Source organism: Natrix helvetica (assembly GCF_964273705.1).
Source record: "Natrix helvetica genome assembly, chromosome: 11".
NCBI classification, from domain to species: Eukaryota; Metazoa; Chordata; class Lepidosauria; order Squamata; family Natricidae; genus Natrix; species Natrix helvetica.
In genome coordinates, this window is record NC_138562.1 from 21,780,524 (window position 1) to 21,797,404 (window position 16,881).

General features: G+C 44.8%; 1 protein-coding gene across 6 annotated transcripts in view; it reads left to right on the forward strand.

Annotated features, from left to right (window-relative positions):
- The first annotated feature begins 1,018 nt into the window (after window positions 1–1,018).
- The window catches only part of PASD1 (PAS domain containing repressor 1), a 53,089-nt gene continuing 37,226 nt past the window's right edge, over window positions 1,019–16,881 (forward strand). For 4 of the 6 annotated variants that reach the window (XR_014176293.1, XM_081963782.1, XM_081963783.1 and 1 more), the window contains exon 1: window positions 1,019–1,499. Coding sequence is in view for 4 of the 6 variants with exons in the window: in XM_081963782.1 (XP_081819908.1) it covers window positions 1,297–1,499 (203 nt within the window). In the remaining 2 variants the exon portion in view is untranslated. Of the gene's footprint in view, window positions 1,508–16,881 lie in introns of all 6 variants that reach the window. The other 2 variants (XM_081963787.1, XM_081963785.1) reach the window with 2 other exon arrangements.

Genomic DNA, 16,881 nt, shown 5'->3' on the forward strand with positions numbered 1-16,881 from the left:
TATTTAAGTCGAATAAAGAGGTGAGGTCTGGGACTTCTTCAGTTCTGAGTCCTTCTTCCTCATTTCTCTAAAAAAAGAAAAGAGGTCTAAAGAAACTATCCAAACAGACCCAACAACCCTTGGAAACCTCCAGCCAAAGCAGCTGATGGGGAAACCCAGCACCGAGTCCCAGTCGACCTGACAGGCACCTCCCCTTCCATACCCTTCGCCCCCACCTCGCTCTTTTGCGCCCCTCGGTTTGGGGGCAAGGCGGGAGGAAAGGAGCCAAGGCAGCGCGGCTTCTAATCTTGCCTTAGGCACAAAGCCAGCCGGGGTCGCCTTTAGGCCAGCCACCCTGTCTTCATCCCCCCAAAAGAATGCAACGGCAAACCACTTTTAAAAAGAAAGAAGAAGTAGAGTAGTAGTGTTTTGAAAAGCTGGAGAGAGCCCAGAGTTGGAGAGCATCACTCCGCATTCAGGAGCGGCTCGAGACCCCAGCAAGGCAAGCCCACCTGCCCTTTTCCTTTTCCTGCATCGCGGGGGTCCCCTATGGAAGCCCCCCCCCCCCGCCTCCTCCGCCAAGACGCACCATCCCCTGCGCGCCTCCCTGGCTCCCTCTAGCTCGCCGAGGAGCTGACCTACTTTCCGTGCCAGGCTCCCCAGCGCAGACGGGAACGCGCTCGCGCGCCCCCGCAAGCCCGAAGGACGCGCCCCTTTCCCCGACTCCAGCAGCATCAGCGTCCCCCTTCTTCCCTCCCCCCCAGACTCCCCCGTCCCCTCCCCACCGGCTCTGCAGACCCGGCCTGGGGGCGCACCAAGCTCTCCGGCCGCCCCTTCTCTCCACGCGCCCCGCAGCCGCCTCAGGATGCCGCGCAAGCGAGTCTGCCGGTGCGCGCCCGCGCGCCCGCGCCTCCCCTGCCCGGGCGGGGATGCCTCGGATGGGAGGGAAGGAGGGAAGGAGGAGGGAGGGAGGGAGGGAGGGCTGAATTCCAGCCGCGGTTCGCGGAGTTACACAACCCGTCGGGGCCAGATCGCGCGCGGCCGCTGCGAGTTTCTTAAGTCGATCCCGGCTCTGCGCTTGCCAGGCTGCGCTTCTGCGGGCATCTGCTGGCGTCGGAGCTTTCCCGGAGCTTCCCTTCCCAAGTTTCTTGGGCGACTTTTTTGAATTGTCGCGGGGCTTTTGATTGCGCTTTGGGTCCTTCGGCCTTTTCTCGCTTTGGGGTTTGCCTTGGGTCTCCTGGGGAAGCCGGAGGGAAGTCGCGATGGTCCGTTGGGTTTTCCCGCAGCCGGGCTCGGCGTCGGGAGCTCCCGCCCTGGATGACCCGTCTCCCTAAGGAGTTCCCTAAGCTGCCCGGCTGGCAGCTTAAAAGGGCCGCTTTTTTCTTTGGCCAAGCGAGATTTGAGCCTCCTCCTCCTCCTCCTCCTCTTCTTCTTCTTCGCCTGGCTCCCAAAGTCAAGGCCGAAATCGTGGCCCCGAGCTTCGTGCCCGCCGGCGCTGGGAGCGAATCTGGAGATGCCAGGTAGGCAGGTGGGTCCTTCGTTGCGAGCAGGTGACTTTGAGAAAGCAAAAAACAACCTCATTCCAATGTCCCAAAAGGGCTTTTAAAAATCCAAAATAAAACCTGGACTGTCTTGGTTTCTTTTTCCCCCTTTAAAACCTTTCGATTCTCATCCAAGAAGCTTCTTCAGTTCTAACTTCAGAACTTTTAAGAAGAGATGGGATAACCATTTGTCTGAAATGATATAGGGTTTCCTGTCTAAGCAGGGGGTTGGACTAGAAGACCTCCAAGGTCCCTTCCAACTCTTCCTTGGATGAGAAGCTAAATGTTTTCAAAGAAGAAAAAGCAAAAGCCCAAGAAAGTCCAGATGTCTCTTGGGGAAAAAAGAAACTCCTTTGGGACAACCTATACCTGGATTATTGAGAATCTCCATAGACCATAGACAATCACCAAAGTAAAGGGGCTTGAGCAGGGGGATGGATTAGAGTTAGGGTTCGGGTTAGAGGAGGGGGATGGACTAGAAGACCTCCAAGGTCCCTTTTGACTCGATTCTGATTGAGTCTGATTGTGATTCTTGGGACCCTCAATGCTTCGTAGTGGCTGTTTTCCTCTTTTGAGATCTCCTTCAGAACAACCTATTGTCCAGGATGCAGACATGAGTAATTTAGTGATTCTACTCTTCAACTATTTCCCACTGAAAGAAACCTCAGGGATTTCTATAAGAATCCAGAAATAAATCAACTCTGAATTCATCCGACTGGCCGAATCAGAAATCAAGAACAGCATGGAGATATTTTTAGGTCGGGTGGGAGGGATAACAGAGGTTGAAGGTGTTTTTCCAGGTAGGTTTTCATTCTGGATCTGGATCTGATAGAAGGAATAAAGGATGGAAGCCCCTTTGCTCTGCTTTTGTGCGAGAAAGTGAGGAAAGTAATTCTGAATTTTAGAAGAAGTTGGAGACCGCGAAAGATCTTAAAAGAAGCCTTTGGATTTTCTACTCTGCCTCCGTTGCTGCAGGAAGTGATTGGTTTTTAGGCTGAGATTTACAGAGAGAAATTTGCTTGGATGGCTAGTCTAGTGAGGCGAAGGACCAGGGGAGACATGATAGCAGTCTTCCAATATTTGAGGGGCACCATAAAAAAAGATGTTGAGACTCTAGAAAGAGTGCAGAGAAGAGCAACCAAGAGGATTAGGGGACTGGAGGCTGAAACATACGAAGAACGATTGCAGGAACTGGGCATGGCTGGTCTAGTGAAGAGAAGGACCAGGGGAGACAGGATAACAGTCTTCCAATATTTGTGGGGCTGACCCAGAGAGGAGGGGGTCAAGCTATTTTCCAAGGCACCCGAAGGCCGGGCAAGGAATAACGGATGGAAACTGAGCAAGGAGAGATTCAACCTGGAAATAAGGAGAAATTTTCTGACAGTGAGAACAATCAACCCATGGAACAGAAGTTGCCTTCAGTATGGTGCAAGATAAGAGGGGGGGGGGCTGAGGCCTCCTCTGGGGACAGGGAGGAAGGAGCAATATTGAAAAGGCTCAGATCACAAAAATAAAAGCATTTGAAATAAATAGCAATTGGTGATATTCTAGAAAGTGACAAAGGAAAATGAATGAACACATGGTTGACAATATAGAATAAGACCTTGTTTTCTGCTTTTATATTTTGTTCTTAAGATTGTAAAAATTGTGAGTGTTGGATGGGTTTCTATCACTAGTGTGGGAGCTTTTTTGTATATCCCTATATCTTTCCCCATATATGTGTAAAAACCAATAAAATGTTTTGGAAAAAAGAAAAAAAAAGAAGTTGCCTTCAGAAATTATGGGAGCTTCATCCAGAAGCTTCCAAGGAGAGGCTGGACTGCCATCTGTCAGAAATGCTGTAGGTCCCCTGCCTGTGCGAGGGTTGGTCTAGATGACCTACAAGTTCCCTTCCATCTCTGTAAATCTGTTAATGTTCTGACATGACAGTTGGATCTACCTGTCCCCCTAAAGACAGACAGTAGGATTAAAAAAAAATTTTTTTTACTGCTCCCAACCTCATTTTATATATGTTGGTAAACACCAAACCGCTGGAAGCTTTAAATAGGTGTCGTCTTTCCAGCTGGCTTAGGAACTGGTTAGGAGCACATTGTGCATTGATTGAACCCGATACCCTGGCTGATTATTGGCTGACCAAAGTTGTCGATCAGTTTTTCTTTTCTTTTTTCCCTGGCTGTTGTTCAGAGGGTGTGATGAGGTTGTGCCCAGGTGACTCACGGGGGTGTCATCCTAATCAACCTCTTTCCCGGGGAACCCATCCTGATTTATATGACATTCAGAATGTCAGATCAAGAGCTGTCAAAGCTGCAATTTCTTTTAAAAAACCCAGTTTATTTCTATATTTTCACATTACATACAGAAGTACTTAGTGAACAGTGTATTGTCTGGATCATTTTATTTATATACAATAGTATTTTTCCCTGTCCTAATTTCTACCTCTACTATCCAACCATTTGTAAAACAAGTCCCATATTCAAAAATACTCTGTGTCTTCTTTTTCTTTTAATTTTAGGGTCGGTTTGTCCATTTCTGCACAATCTAATTTTTTTAAAATATCATCTTCTTCTGTTGGTGTTTCTTCATTTTTCCAGTACTCTGCATGTACAATTCTTGTTGCTGTCAAAACATGTAATATTAAATATAGATTCCCTTTATTGTATTTTTCCGATATTATGCCTAACAAAAAATATCTCTGGCTCATAATCTATATGCTGCAATTTTGAAGGCACCGTAAGGGGAAGAATTAAATTCTGGAGGGAATTGAAAAAGGAGAAGATGGTTTGGGTAGTCCCACCAAAAGTACAGGCAACCCTCGGCGTATGACCGCAAGAGCCCAACATTTCTGTTGCTAAATGAAACATTTGTTGTGAGCTTTGCTGTTTTCTGACCATTCTTGCCATGGTCGTTAAGTGACTCTGGCTTCCCCATGGACTCGGCTTGTCAGAAGGTCGCAGAAGGGGATCACGTGACCCCAGGACATGGCAAGCATTGTGAGTCAATTGCCTCTCAACTTTGATCAGGTGATCAGAGAGATGCTACAACCGTCATAATTAGGAGAAATAGTCATAAGTCACTTTTTTCCAGTGATGATGTAACTTCGGTCACTAAATGAACCTTTGTAAGTCCAGGACTATTTGTAATGCCTTTTGCTTGAGCGAAGCTGCCTTGGGAGGGAGGCTGAGAATTGAGGTCAGTTGGCGGTCACTTTCGCTGCTACAAGAAAATTGTGTTTTGGATGTTTTGTTAGCAAATGTACTTCGTAGACCTTTAGTGTTGGCTCGAACCTTGAGATGTGGAGCATATTACTTTTATAAATAAATAGACCTTGTTTATTAACCTTTAATTAATAAATAAATATGTGAGAGGGTCTTTAAACTGTCCTGAATGGTGCATCTACTAAGAAGGGAGTGTAATATTCATTCTGTTGTGTTAGTTGCGAAGTCGCGTCTGACCCATCGTGACCCCATGGACCACGTTCCCCCAGGCCATCCTGTCCTCTCCCATCCTCTGGAGTCCATTGAAGCTCACGCCGACTGCTTAGGTGACTCCATCCAGCCACCTCCTTCTCTGCCGTCCCCTTCTTCTTCTCTTGCCCTCAGTCTTTCCCAGCATGAGGCTCTTCTCCAGGGAGTCCTCCTTTCTCTTTAGGTGGCCAAAGTCTTTTGAGTTTCCTCTTCAGGATCTGGCCTTCTAAAGAGCAGTCAGAGTTGATCTCATTAGGACTGACTGGTTTGATCACCTTGCAGTCCAAGGGACTCAATGCAGGAGTCTTCGCCAGCACCCGAGTTCAAAAGCCACCATTCTTTGGCACTCAGCCTTCCTTATGGTCCACCCTTCACAGCCATCCACTGCAACTGGGGAAACCATAGCCATTACAAGGCTAATATTAATTACAAGGACTTTATTTTGGCCTGTGAAGGGAGAGCAGCTTTGATCTAATTGATGAGACATGATGTTCCATTTGTTTAGACTTTTAAATGTCAGAAATCTACCTCTCTCTTTCTCTCTTTCTCTTTCTCTCTCTCTCTCTCTCCCTCTCCGTGTGTGTGCGTGTGTGTGTGTGTGTGTGTGTGTGTGTGTGTGTGTGTTTTAAACCTACAAACAGATAGTCCCTGTGTACTTGGAGTAGCTGGTCTTAAGAGATGAGACTATTTTTCACGCAGTCTTGGGATTTATGATAGGGTTCACTCTAATTGTCAGAATGTTAATTGCTTTGATGAATTTAAAACCAGCTAAGTCTGGATGAATTTGCATATGGAAACGTAAGTTGTGGAAGTTGCCAACCACAACTTCCTTCCCGCAACACACATAGACACACAAACACAAAGCCTGTTTCTAGATGATGCATAAATGTTACCCACCACAGATATTCTTTTAGGAGTGATATCCTATCTCATGTGCAACAGGACATGCTAGGACCTCTTTAATACCTTTTCTGAGAAATACAAAATTGTAATACAGAAACTGTTCACTAGGATGTTTTTTACACATATTTTTCCTAGTATTTTAGTTTAAAATTATGCTTCTTTTCTCTCTACTGCCTAGCTAATATTTTTATTTAAAAACTGATTATTCTGCCAGTGAATCAATCATAATCTTACACATGTTTACTTGGTGGTAAGAAGCATGGTAGAGTCTGTTCAGAGTGAATTGCACTGAACTCAGTTGGACTTAATCTAAGCAGATAGACCTGCCTATGGTGGAAAAATCAATTTAGATTTCAGCTTTAGATTAGATTATAGCTTTATTGATTAGCCTATAGGCCAGTGGTGGGTTTCAGGTTTTTTTAGAACCTTTTCTGTAGGTGTGGCCTGCTTTGTGGGAGTGGCTTGCTAGCCATGTGACTGGGTAGGAGTGACTTGCCAGCCATGTGACTGGGTGGGAGTGGTTTGCCAGCCATGTGACTGGGTGGGCGTGGCCAACTTGTAAAATGTGGTAAAACTCACTTAACAACGCTCTTGCTTAGCAACCAAAATGTTGGCTCAGAAACTGGCATTTGAAGCACGCAAGTCTTAAAGCTGTCAAGATCCTTGCACCCCTAACCCTTTAGAAAAAAAAACCCAGGGGTGTTCAAACCTGACAGCTTTAAGACTTGTGGACTTCAATTCCCAGAATTCCTCCTCCCGCTCTTCATCTTGATGATGTGCGGACGGGAGGGGGAGGGAGCTGGAACCGGTTCTAAATGGCACGGTAGATTTATGGAACCTCTTCTATAGGAGAGGTTAGAACTGGCAGGAACCCACCCCTGCTATAGACCATATCAAAGGACAAAATTCAAACACACATCACTAACAAAATCCTACGCAAACAATTTAAAATAAGAGTAGGGTAAAATACAATAGTTATAGGACAATATAATGCAATATAATTTAATACATAAATATATAAAATAGAAAAAAATGACATAAAATTATATTTCGGTGTCACCCTTACAATCTACCCCAATCGGTCCCACGTATGCAGGGCTCAACCGAACCATTTTGCTTAAGGACTGTGCTGTGTTAAGTGTTATTTTCAGGTTCTGGCCGCACAGAAGGTAAATTGTTTTGATATGGGGATCCCAACGGGGATCCCCATATCAAAACAATCCTTCGTTTGGTCTATGGACCAAGGTCCCTGTCTCCCACCCCCTTATACAAGCAACAATCCAATAGGATGTGAGCCAGGCCTTCTACCTCTGCTGTTCCGCAAATGCAGAGACGCTCATTGTAGGGTATAGAGTGGAATCTCCCACATCTCACCTAAGGTATTTTGGCAGTTGTAACCTAAATAGCTATTTCAGCTTTAGAGTATTTGGTATCTAACCTCTAATAATAAAATCAGCGTACACCAGTTTTGGACAAAGCTACAGAGAAAGGGGGGGGGGGGGGAATGCATTATACAAGGAAAAACCCTCTTCTTTTCCCTGCAACAAAAAGGTTGTGAAACTGTTTTTGGTAATCTCCACAGGCGGATCAGGTGTTGAAAATCCGTAGCATTATAGCAAATGCTTATTCTTCATCGATAAGTCATAATTTGCACTGTCAGTCAGGGTTTGGTATATGGCACTGGGCCAGATAAGCCAATGGATCACAGAGGCGATGATTGGCAGGGCTGAATTGTAACCAGGTTGGGTAACTTCAATAAAAGCCGATCTATGTTATTAAAGCAAATGTGGATGTTTGGCAGGGCACCTAAAAATTCCTTTTTTAAAAATTTGGATAAAGAAGATATTTGAGTCAGAATTTCAGCAGAAGAGTTTCAAAATGCAATGCCTTGAGACGGCAGCTTTCTTGGGAAGACTTTCAAAATGGTTGAAGTTTGAAATCATTTTTCAAACATTTTAGTCCGGCCAGCAGTTTTATGATTTCTGATTGGGCTTCATAAACATATTAACTAGAGCCAACTCTGCTAATTCTTGAGATCATCTAAGGTCAGCTAGATATTACCACCTCAAAATTAGATCTGGATCCCTTAAAAACAACCACCACGTAACTGGAAGCAAGAAAAGAACCAAGCTCAGCACCATGGACTCCATGGTTGTCCTCCTCCTCCTCCTCCCTCCTTCCATCACTGATGTTGTTACCTTGTTTGTGTAATGAAACATCTGCAGGAAAGCTACCAAGCTCAGAAAGCACCAAGGACCCTATAGCCCTCTTCCTCCTCCTCCCCCCGCCCCCCACAAACCTCACTCCCTTCCAGCACTGATGATGTTACCTAGTTGGGTTATGAAATATCTGCAAGAAAACCACCAGGCTCAGAGAGCCCCAAGGGCCCCTCGTTTCAACCCTGGACCACAAATGTTCTCCTTTATTAGTATCCATCTATTATATCATATCTTTGGCTAAGTGGCTCCTTTGGCATCCAAAATAAAAGAATTGACACATTCGACTTTCTCTAGGACGGGGGAGGCATTTTCAGCACCACCTGAGGGTCTGCTGCCTTTTCCTAGCCATATTCAAGACTTTTTTTTTGCAGGCACCTCCAATTCTATACCAAAGGTGGTTTAGGCTAGGATTACATTTTCCCCTCTTTTAAGCTCATAATTATTTAATGTGCCTTACCGGAAAGCTGCGTGATGAAGCAATGAAGGGTTACAAAACTCAGCTTCTCATTAGAAACAACATGATTGTCAACAAACTAAGGTTTTATAGCACTGTGTTACAGGCACAGAAGAGGGCTCCGTGTTCTGTGTGTGTGTGTGTGTGTGTAAAATCTATTGTCGGTCCAATAAAACAAGATTCTCCGGTCAACACAATATAAAAATGTGCTGAGTTAATACTTGAGTTAAGCAGAGTTAATACTCTGGTTAAAGTGCACAGAAGATCCACAAGGATGATTAGGGGGCTGGAACCTAAAACTTATGAATTAATGGTTGCAGGAATTGGGTATGTCTAGTTTACTTTATTTTTTTAAAGGAAGGACCAGGGGCGACATGATAGCAGCGTTCCGATATCTCAGGGGCTGCCCCAAAGAAGAGGGAGTCAAGCTATTCTCCAAAGCAGCTGAAGGCAGGACAAGAAGCAATGGGTGGAAACTAACCAAGGAGAGAAGCAACTTAGAACTGAGGAGAAATTTCTTGACAGTTAGAACAACTAACCAGTGGAACAACTTGCCTCCAGAAGTTGTGGGTGTTGCATCACTGTAGGCTTTCAAAAGGAGAATAGAAGATCATGGGTTGCAGGCAGTACGCCCTGGTACAGGCGTACTGGAGCCTGCCCGGAGCACCGGGTACTGTTCTGGTACGGCGCTCCGGAGGGTCCACCCGAGCTCCTTACCTGTCTTTAAACTCTTCGGGGCTTCCGTGCACCTGCACGATGCTCCGCCAAGCAGCTGGAGCGTCACAGAGGCGTCGCTGGACGGCAAGATGTATGCATGCGCTGCGCACATCTGGAATGGCAGAGGGTCTCCTGCTTGAGCAGGAGGTTGGACTAGAAGACCTTCAAGGCCCTTCCAACTATGTTTTAAGGTTGGATTCAATCCAAAATAGAAAATATCGCGTTTCTAGGAGATATCAACATTGCGTTCAAATCATGGAAGACCTTGAAAGCTAAAAGTATTTTGTATGAAAGGAGGATTTTCTCCCCACTTTGTAGACTTGGAAGTGTGTCCCATTTCCTCAAATTCTTCTGAAATGACAACATCTCAACCCACATCAGTGTTTTCTCAACCGTAACCATCTGAAGATGTGCGGACTTCAAGAATTTCCCAGCCGGTGTGGGAAATACGCAGCATTTCATCCCATTGGTTCCTTTTTGTGTAGAATGCACCTAACCAACTGCATTTTTTAAAATTGCATTTGATGTGTGATGGGCGAATCTCTTTTGCATGTAGCTCTGTGCAGGGATGACTCCACTCTGTTTAATCCTATTAGGCTTGAAGGAATGAAGTGTGCCTAGACTTGCTTTTTCCTTGTGGCAGAAAAGATATGCACTGTTTCCTGCCTCAGTGAGAACTAGAACATTGTTCTTCCACCTCGTTAAATCCAGCAGATCTGAGCCTGAGAATCTGTGGCTGTCTGTAATTTGCTAGATAAACTTCTGGAGATTTTCTCTAGCAATTGATCAATCGCTACAGGTAATCTTTGATTTAGGACCACAATTGCCACTGCTGGACAGGGCAGTTGCTAAGTGAGTCTGTCTGACTCTATGATCTTTTTTGGCTAGGGTCAATGTGGGAGATGACCAGGCTGTGATGAAGGATCAAATGCATCATCAGTCATGAGTCCCTGCATGCCCACAAGAGATCTAAGTCCAGTCAACTTTATCTCCCGCTCATTTCCCTTCACTGTTAGTTGGCCAGATTCTTGTGGAAAGCTTAAGCTTGCAATAAATCTTAATATTCATTTGAACTGCCTGAATCTCCTGATTTCCCCAGGGCTTGACAGTTGTTAAGTGAATCACTGAAGTTGTTAAGTGGAACATGTTGTCGTTAAGCAAATCCAGGTTCCCTCATTGACTTCCTTCTCTCCACTCACTCCCTGTCCTTCCTTCCTTCCTTCCTTTTCTCCCCTCTCTCCTTCCTTCCTTCCTTCCTTCCTTCCTTCCTTCCTTCCTTCCTTCTTTCCTTCCTTCCTTCCTTTCTTTCTTTCTTTCTAGTTTTATCATGCCTCTGTGTGCAACAGGTTACCAGTTTGGGAGATGAAAAAGCATTACTCATTCCACCTCTAGCCCAGATAATTTCCTGGAAGACAAGAACAAAGTGTCAGCCTGCCAAAGATGTAAGGCACCGAAGTCTGAAGTAATGAGTTCTCAACGGAGGAATATTTAGGAACGGCGTATACAGAATATCCAATGCTTCCTCTTTTTGCTAGAAAACGAAAACAACTTGAAAATGGGTAGCCTGCAGCCCAGGTTTGTCACTTGATAAAGCAGGCCTGAGAATTTGGATGACTTAGGAAGAGCTTTGCTGAAAGAGAATGTTCCACAGGAAATCTAATTTTCTGTCCCCCAGAAAGTTACTTGATTTAACAGAATAACAGAAGAGTTGGAAGGGACCTTGGAGGTCTTCTAGTCCAACCCCGTGCTCAGGTAGGAAACCCTATTCCATTTGAGACAAATGGTTCTTAAAAACCTCCAGTGAGGAAGCCCCCACAATTTCTGGAGGCAAGCTGTTCCACTGGTTGATAGTTGATACTGAAATTTCTCCTTAGTTCTAGGTTGTTTCTCTCCTTGATGAGTTTCCAACCTATTCTCCAAAGCACCTGAAGGCAGAAGAAGAAGAAGTAATGGATGGAAACGAATCAAGGAGAGAACTTGATTAATCAGTTGAACAACTTTCCTCCAGAAGTTGTGGGTGCTCCATCACTGGAGGTGTTTAAGAGCCACTTGTATAGGTCTCCTACTTGAGAAGGGGGTTGGACTAGAAGACCTCCAAGGTCCCTCCCACCTCTGTTCTGATTCTCTTGACACTGTGGCACAATGTTAGTTCTCCAGCTGTTGCGATGGGGGTTGAAGTAGCTCTGATCCATCAGGAAGAAAAGGTCCACTCCTGGATTAGAAGCCGCCTGGTCCTTGAACTTCATAAGACTCCCTTTGAATCGTTCCACGCGTTACCAAACTCCGAATGATTCAAACTCAACAGGTAACGCAGGTGTTACCTGTTCTACCGCTGCCAACTTGGAAGGGAAGAAGGAATTGTTTATTGCCAAGATACATGGATTGGCATTCTTGTTTCCATCATTGGGTGGTGGTTGTTTTTTATTTGGTGTGCCCTTTGGGACATGTTTGCGTGGGAAAGTATTGCATTCACCAGCAATAATATTGAAAGTGAGGATAGGGCTGACTGCCAGGAGTGAACCGGACTGCGCAGCCATTGCGGTGACCATAATCTGGCTGAACAATCATGCTCTGCTACACGGTGTGGTCTACGGTTCCTCAAGTTGGGCACGATCCGTTTATTCAGACTTCAGAATTGCTGAGAAAGTAGGGAGACTGGCATCCATCCATCTTGAGGGAGCCCTGCTCCTCCCCAACTGAGGAAGACTAACCGAGACAGGTGATAACTAGACTGAAGTGTTTGAGAAGGATTTCTGAAGAAGCACTGAAGAACGTTTCTTTTGGAACCACAGATGTTTTGAGAAGCAGATGTCAATGAGAAGTTCAGGTTGATTCAGTGACGATAATTTAGCTCAGATGAAGATAATGTTTTGTTGTTAGTTGTGAAGTTGTGTCCGACCCATCGCGACCCCAAGGACCACGTTCCTCCAGGTCTTCCTGTCCTCTACCATCCCCTGGAGTCCATTTAAGCTCATGCCTACTGGTGGCTCGGGTGACTCAATCCATCCAGAAGAGAATGTAGTGGTTTTAAAAAATAATAATAATATTTGGGGGTTTAGATCCCAGTCAGGATCAGCAAGGACAATGAACTGTGGGAGTTGTAGCTCCAAGGCACCTGGTGTGCCTCTGGTTTCCTACCTCTGACGTAGTTAGATTCCATCTTCAGCACTGAAGCTGTTGAGTGTATTTGCACCATCTGTATTTAGAACACACAGATGACACTCAGACGAAGCTCTCCTGTTACATTATTTAAATTTTAATGCCAGATGCTGATATTATCACACAGGGAAGAAGTTAATATGTAAATAGCTTGCCTGTTAAAACACCGGGAGTCATATTCCACCACAAAAGAGAATGGTTGAAGTTGATTTATGACTCTGCAAGGAAGAAACAAGGCGGAGATAGATAATTGCTCTTCCCCTTTGATGTCCAAGGTGACGTATCTTCACACTTTGAAGTCAGCTACGTTGTCTATCAGAGCCCCCAACTTGGTGTATGTAGGTGGTGTACCCTGCTTTGCTCCTCTTAAAAGATTTTATTATAAGTTTATTAAAAAGTAACTTCCCATCTTTCCCTACTGTTCCATAGTATGAACTGAGCAGTTTAAAGAAGCCACATCAATGTTATTTAAACCAACCACGTTAACCAGGTTTAATCAGATTGGGTAACATGACAACCTGTGATTAATTTTAAAAAACGGCAAAATTTTCTATACAATGCCCATCTGTGGAACAGGTGGGAGTTAGCTTGGTCCCTGTTGTTAATGGTCCTCCTGCATTCAGGAAGTTGTTTACCTCCTTCCATCCAGACCATAATTGTCTTTACATCTTGTGCTAAGGCAAGCCGGGCTGCTTTCCTTGACCTGAAAGCATTGTTAGATGTTGGACAACACAAGATTTCATCCTAACTGGAGGTGATTAGGTCTTGCTTTTGTACCTCCTGGGACCAGCTACCTCCAGTTGAACCCTTCCATTCGTCCAGATCCAACAAGGACGGGGTCTTTTAGAATAATATGGTTGGAAGGGACTTTGTAGGTCATCTAGTCCAACCCCCCCCCCACTCAAGCAGGAGACCCTAACACCATTTCTGACAGATGGCAGTCCAGTCGCTTCTTGAAAGCTTCCAGTGATGAAACTCTCATAACTTCTGAAGGCAACTTCTGTACCATGGGTTGATTGTTCTCACTGTCAGAAAATTTCTCCCTATTTCTAGGTTGAATCTCTCCTTAGTCAGTTTCCATCCATTGTTCCTTGTCTGGCCTTTGGGTGCTTTGGAGAATAGGTTGACCTCCGTCTTCATTGACATATTGAGCCAGTGTTAGGTTAGGTCTCCTTCTCAAACAGTACAGAATCTGGGATTCTTTATTGAAAAGGTCACATGCATTTTTAACTTCTGCTTCTAGCATTGTGCGGTGCCTTTGTTGTCCACTAACTCATTGGTTTTGACAGTGCGATATGGGTGAATATATTAACTCTTCCTGAGCGCATGCGGATGGAAGGATTTGCTGCACTTAAGGCAGAATAATTTGGGGGTGGGTGGGATGTATTTTTGGACAATTGAATCCTCTGGATGAATTCCTGCACCTCTGGATTTGAAGGATCTAATTTAAAATACCTGGTGGGGATGAACACCTGGAGAGCTGCTTAAGTTTTGGTAGAACTGCAGAGTTTCTAATTCCCTTTGTAACCCAGGTTCTTCTCACCGGTTGTAGTTTTGGAGCATGGCAACTTGCACATCGTGTTGAAAAGTGGCAGAAGGGCATTGAAGAAACAAACAGAGAATGACAAATCCTGTGGAGCTCGCTCTATGCTGAGTCATATTATTTTCTTACTCGACTTGTCTTATTGCCCAGCCAAGCGAAGGAGCTGCAGCAATTAAGGTGTATATATACTTTAAATTCAACATATGGAAGCCTGAGGTATTTGTTATGTAGCATGTACAGCAATCACAGGCCGTATAATATGTGGTCAGGACTCATCCTTAAGTACTAAAAGGTTAATTCAGGTCAATTTAGCAGAGGTTTTGAGAGGCTGCTCCGTATTTTGAAGGAAAGCTGTTCCTTTGATTTGACAGCTTTTATGATTTGCAGATTTTGTTCTTTTGAAAAAAAAAGTCATTTGCCAAACGGATTGTAGCAATTTAGACCTAAACGCATTGAATAGAATATGGTATCGTACTCAGAGCACTGTGCAAAGGTACACTAATCCTTGGTTTATGACCAAAATTAGGACAAGAATAACGAGGGTTGAAAGGGACCTTGGAGGTCTTCTAGTCCAACCCGCTGCTCAAGCAGGAGACCCTACACCATTTCAGGCAAATGTCCAGTCTCTTTTTAAAAACCACAAATGATGGAGCGCCAGAGGGGGGTTGCTGCTAGCCCTACTGTCTGTTCGGTGCAAGCGCTCGCAGTTGCCTGTAAATAACGCCAAGGAAACACGTTGTGGCGACTGGTTTGGAGGCGTGGCTGGTTTCTGCGACCCAGGCCAACATTCCACTACCATTCGCCTGAACCAGTGCGAACCGATAGCAACCCACCTCTGTGGGGCCCCCACAACTTCTGGAGGCAACTTCTGTTCCACTGGTGAATTGTCCTCCCTCTTAGGAAGTTTCTCCTTAATTCCAGGTTGCTTCTCTCTTTGATTAGTTTCCATCCATTACTTCTTGTCCTGTCCCCTGGTGCTTTGGAGAATAATTTGACCCCCTCTTCTTTGGGGCAGCCTCTCAAATATTGAAAGGCTGCTATCATGTCACCCCCTAGTCCTTCTATTTACTGAACTAGACCTACCCAGTTCCTGCAACCGTTCTTCATATGTTTTAGCCTCCAGGGCCCTAATCCTCTTTCTTGCTCTTCTCTGCACTCTTTCCAGAGTCTCCGGATCTTTTTGAGATCAAAACTGGAGACAGGATTACATGTGTGTCTTACCAAGGCCTTATAAACTGCTTCTTTTTTGTGATCTTGATTCTATCCTTCCGTTGATGCAACTTCTTTTTATTTTGATTATTTTACTTTGAAAAGATGGCTAAAATTTTTGACCCCCCCCCCTCTAAAAAAGGAAGAAAATAAAGCAGTGGTTTGTTGTTGTTACTTGCAAAGTTACCCCATCGCGACCCCATTGACAACGTTCCTCCAGGCCTTCCTGTCCTCTCCCTAACCCTGGAGTCCATTTAAGCTCACGCTGGCTGCTTCGGTGACTCCATCCAGCCACCTCCTTCTCTGCCGTCCCCTTCTTCTTCTTTTGCCCTCCATCGTTCCCAGCATTAGGCTCTTCTCTACAGAGTCCTTCCTTCTCATCAGGTGGCCAAAGGATTTGAGTCTCCTCTCCAGGATCTGGCCTTCTAAAGAGCAGTCAGGGTTGATCTCCTCCTCTAGGACTGACCGGTCAGATGGCCTCGCAGTCCAAGGGACTCAACGCAGGTTCCTTCTCCAGCACCCTAGTTCTTTTATGGTCCAAATTTCAAAAACAGTGGTTAAAGAGCAAGAAAGACTGGCTCTTTCTTTGTTTTAGATATAATACCGCATTGTGTCTCTCTCTACCCCTGTTTCAAACCCCACGGAAGGGAGGCGCAGAAGGAGGTTAAGCCCTGGGCTAGGAGCGTTTCTGCTAGCTTTTTCTTTTTTTTGGAAGACAATTGTGTTATGTAACCCACGCGGCAGAGACAACAAATATTATTTTCACTTGCTGTGTTTCCCACGTGCCTTGCTCCTGGTCGACCCAGAAAGAGCATCCCGCAGTCCACATGTGAATCAGAAAGAGAGTGGATCATAGGGTCATCTTCTGGTGTGCAAGTGTTTGACACCGTTTCTTCTAATCTGGATTTATTTTGGAAAAGGATCCAGGTAGAATAATCTGTTTTGGACGATATGATATGCCAGCATCTCACTTGAGTTCGCCATTGGAAAAAAAAGTCAATCTGTCAGGATGACATGGAAGGAATTTATATCGTTTCAATAGCTATTTTTTCTCTCTTTCATTTGCACTATAATTCAGCCCTATTTTAGGTGCTTCCACCCTTCCTTCTTCCCTTTCTTTTCCTTCCTTCCTTCCTCCCTTTTCATTCCTTCCCTCCCTCTCTCCTTCCTTCCTTCCTCCCTCCCTCCCTCCCTTCCTTTTCCTTCCTCCCTCCCTCCCTTCCTCCCTTCTCTTTTAAAGTCCCCTGTCCCTTTTTCATCTGAAGTGCTCCAGCATAGGGATTTTCTTATTTTCCCCTCCATAGTTTTTAGTTAGATTCCCCCCCCCTTATAAAATATACTGTCTTCTATGCATTGATGATATATTTATATAGGGATACACACCAGTTCTTTAGTTCTATAGTTATATCTAATGTATCATATTGCAAACTTTTTCTTCAAGAAATGTTAATTTCTGAGAAAGGATGAACTCAGTAAGAACTGGGAGAAAAGACCACAATTGACCACTGATTTTAGTCTGACCACTTTTTGTAGAGGAAATCACAATTTTGGAAGGAATTCGATGACATTCATCCCTGCCAGATTGATGGAAGACTTTTCGTTTCTCTGTCCCATCCAAGAAAATTAGTTGATGCTGGAGACATTTGGCTACAAAGCATGCATACGTAAGGTATTTGCTTCACTCATCCTTGAT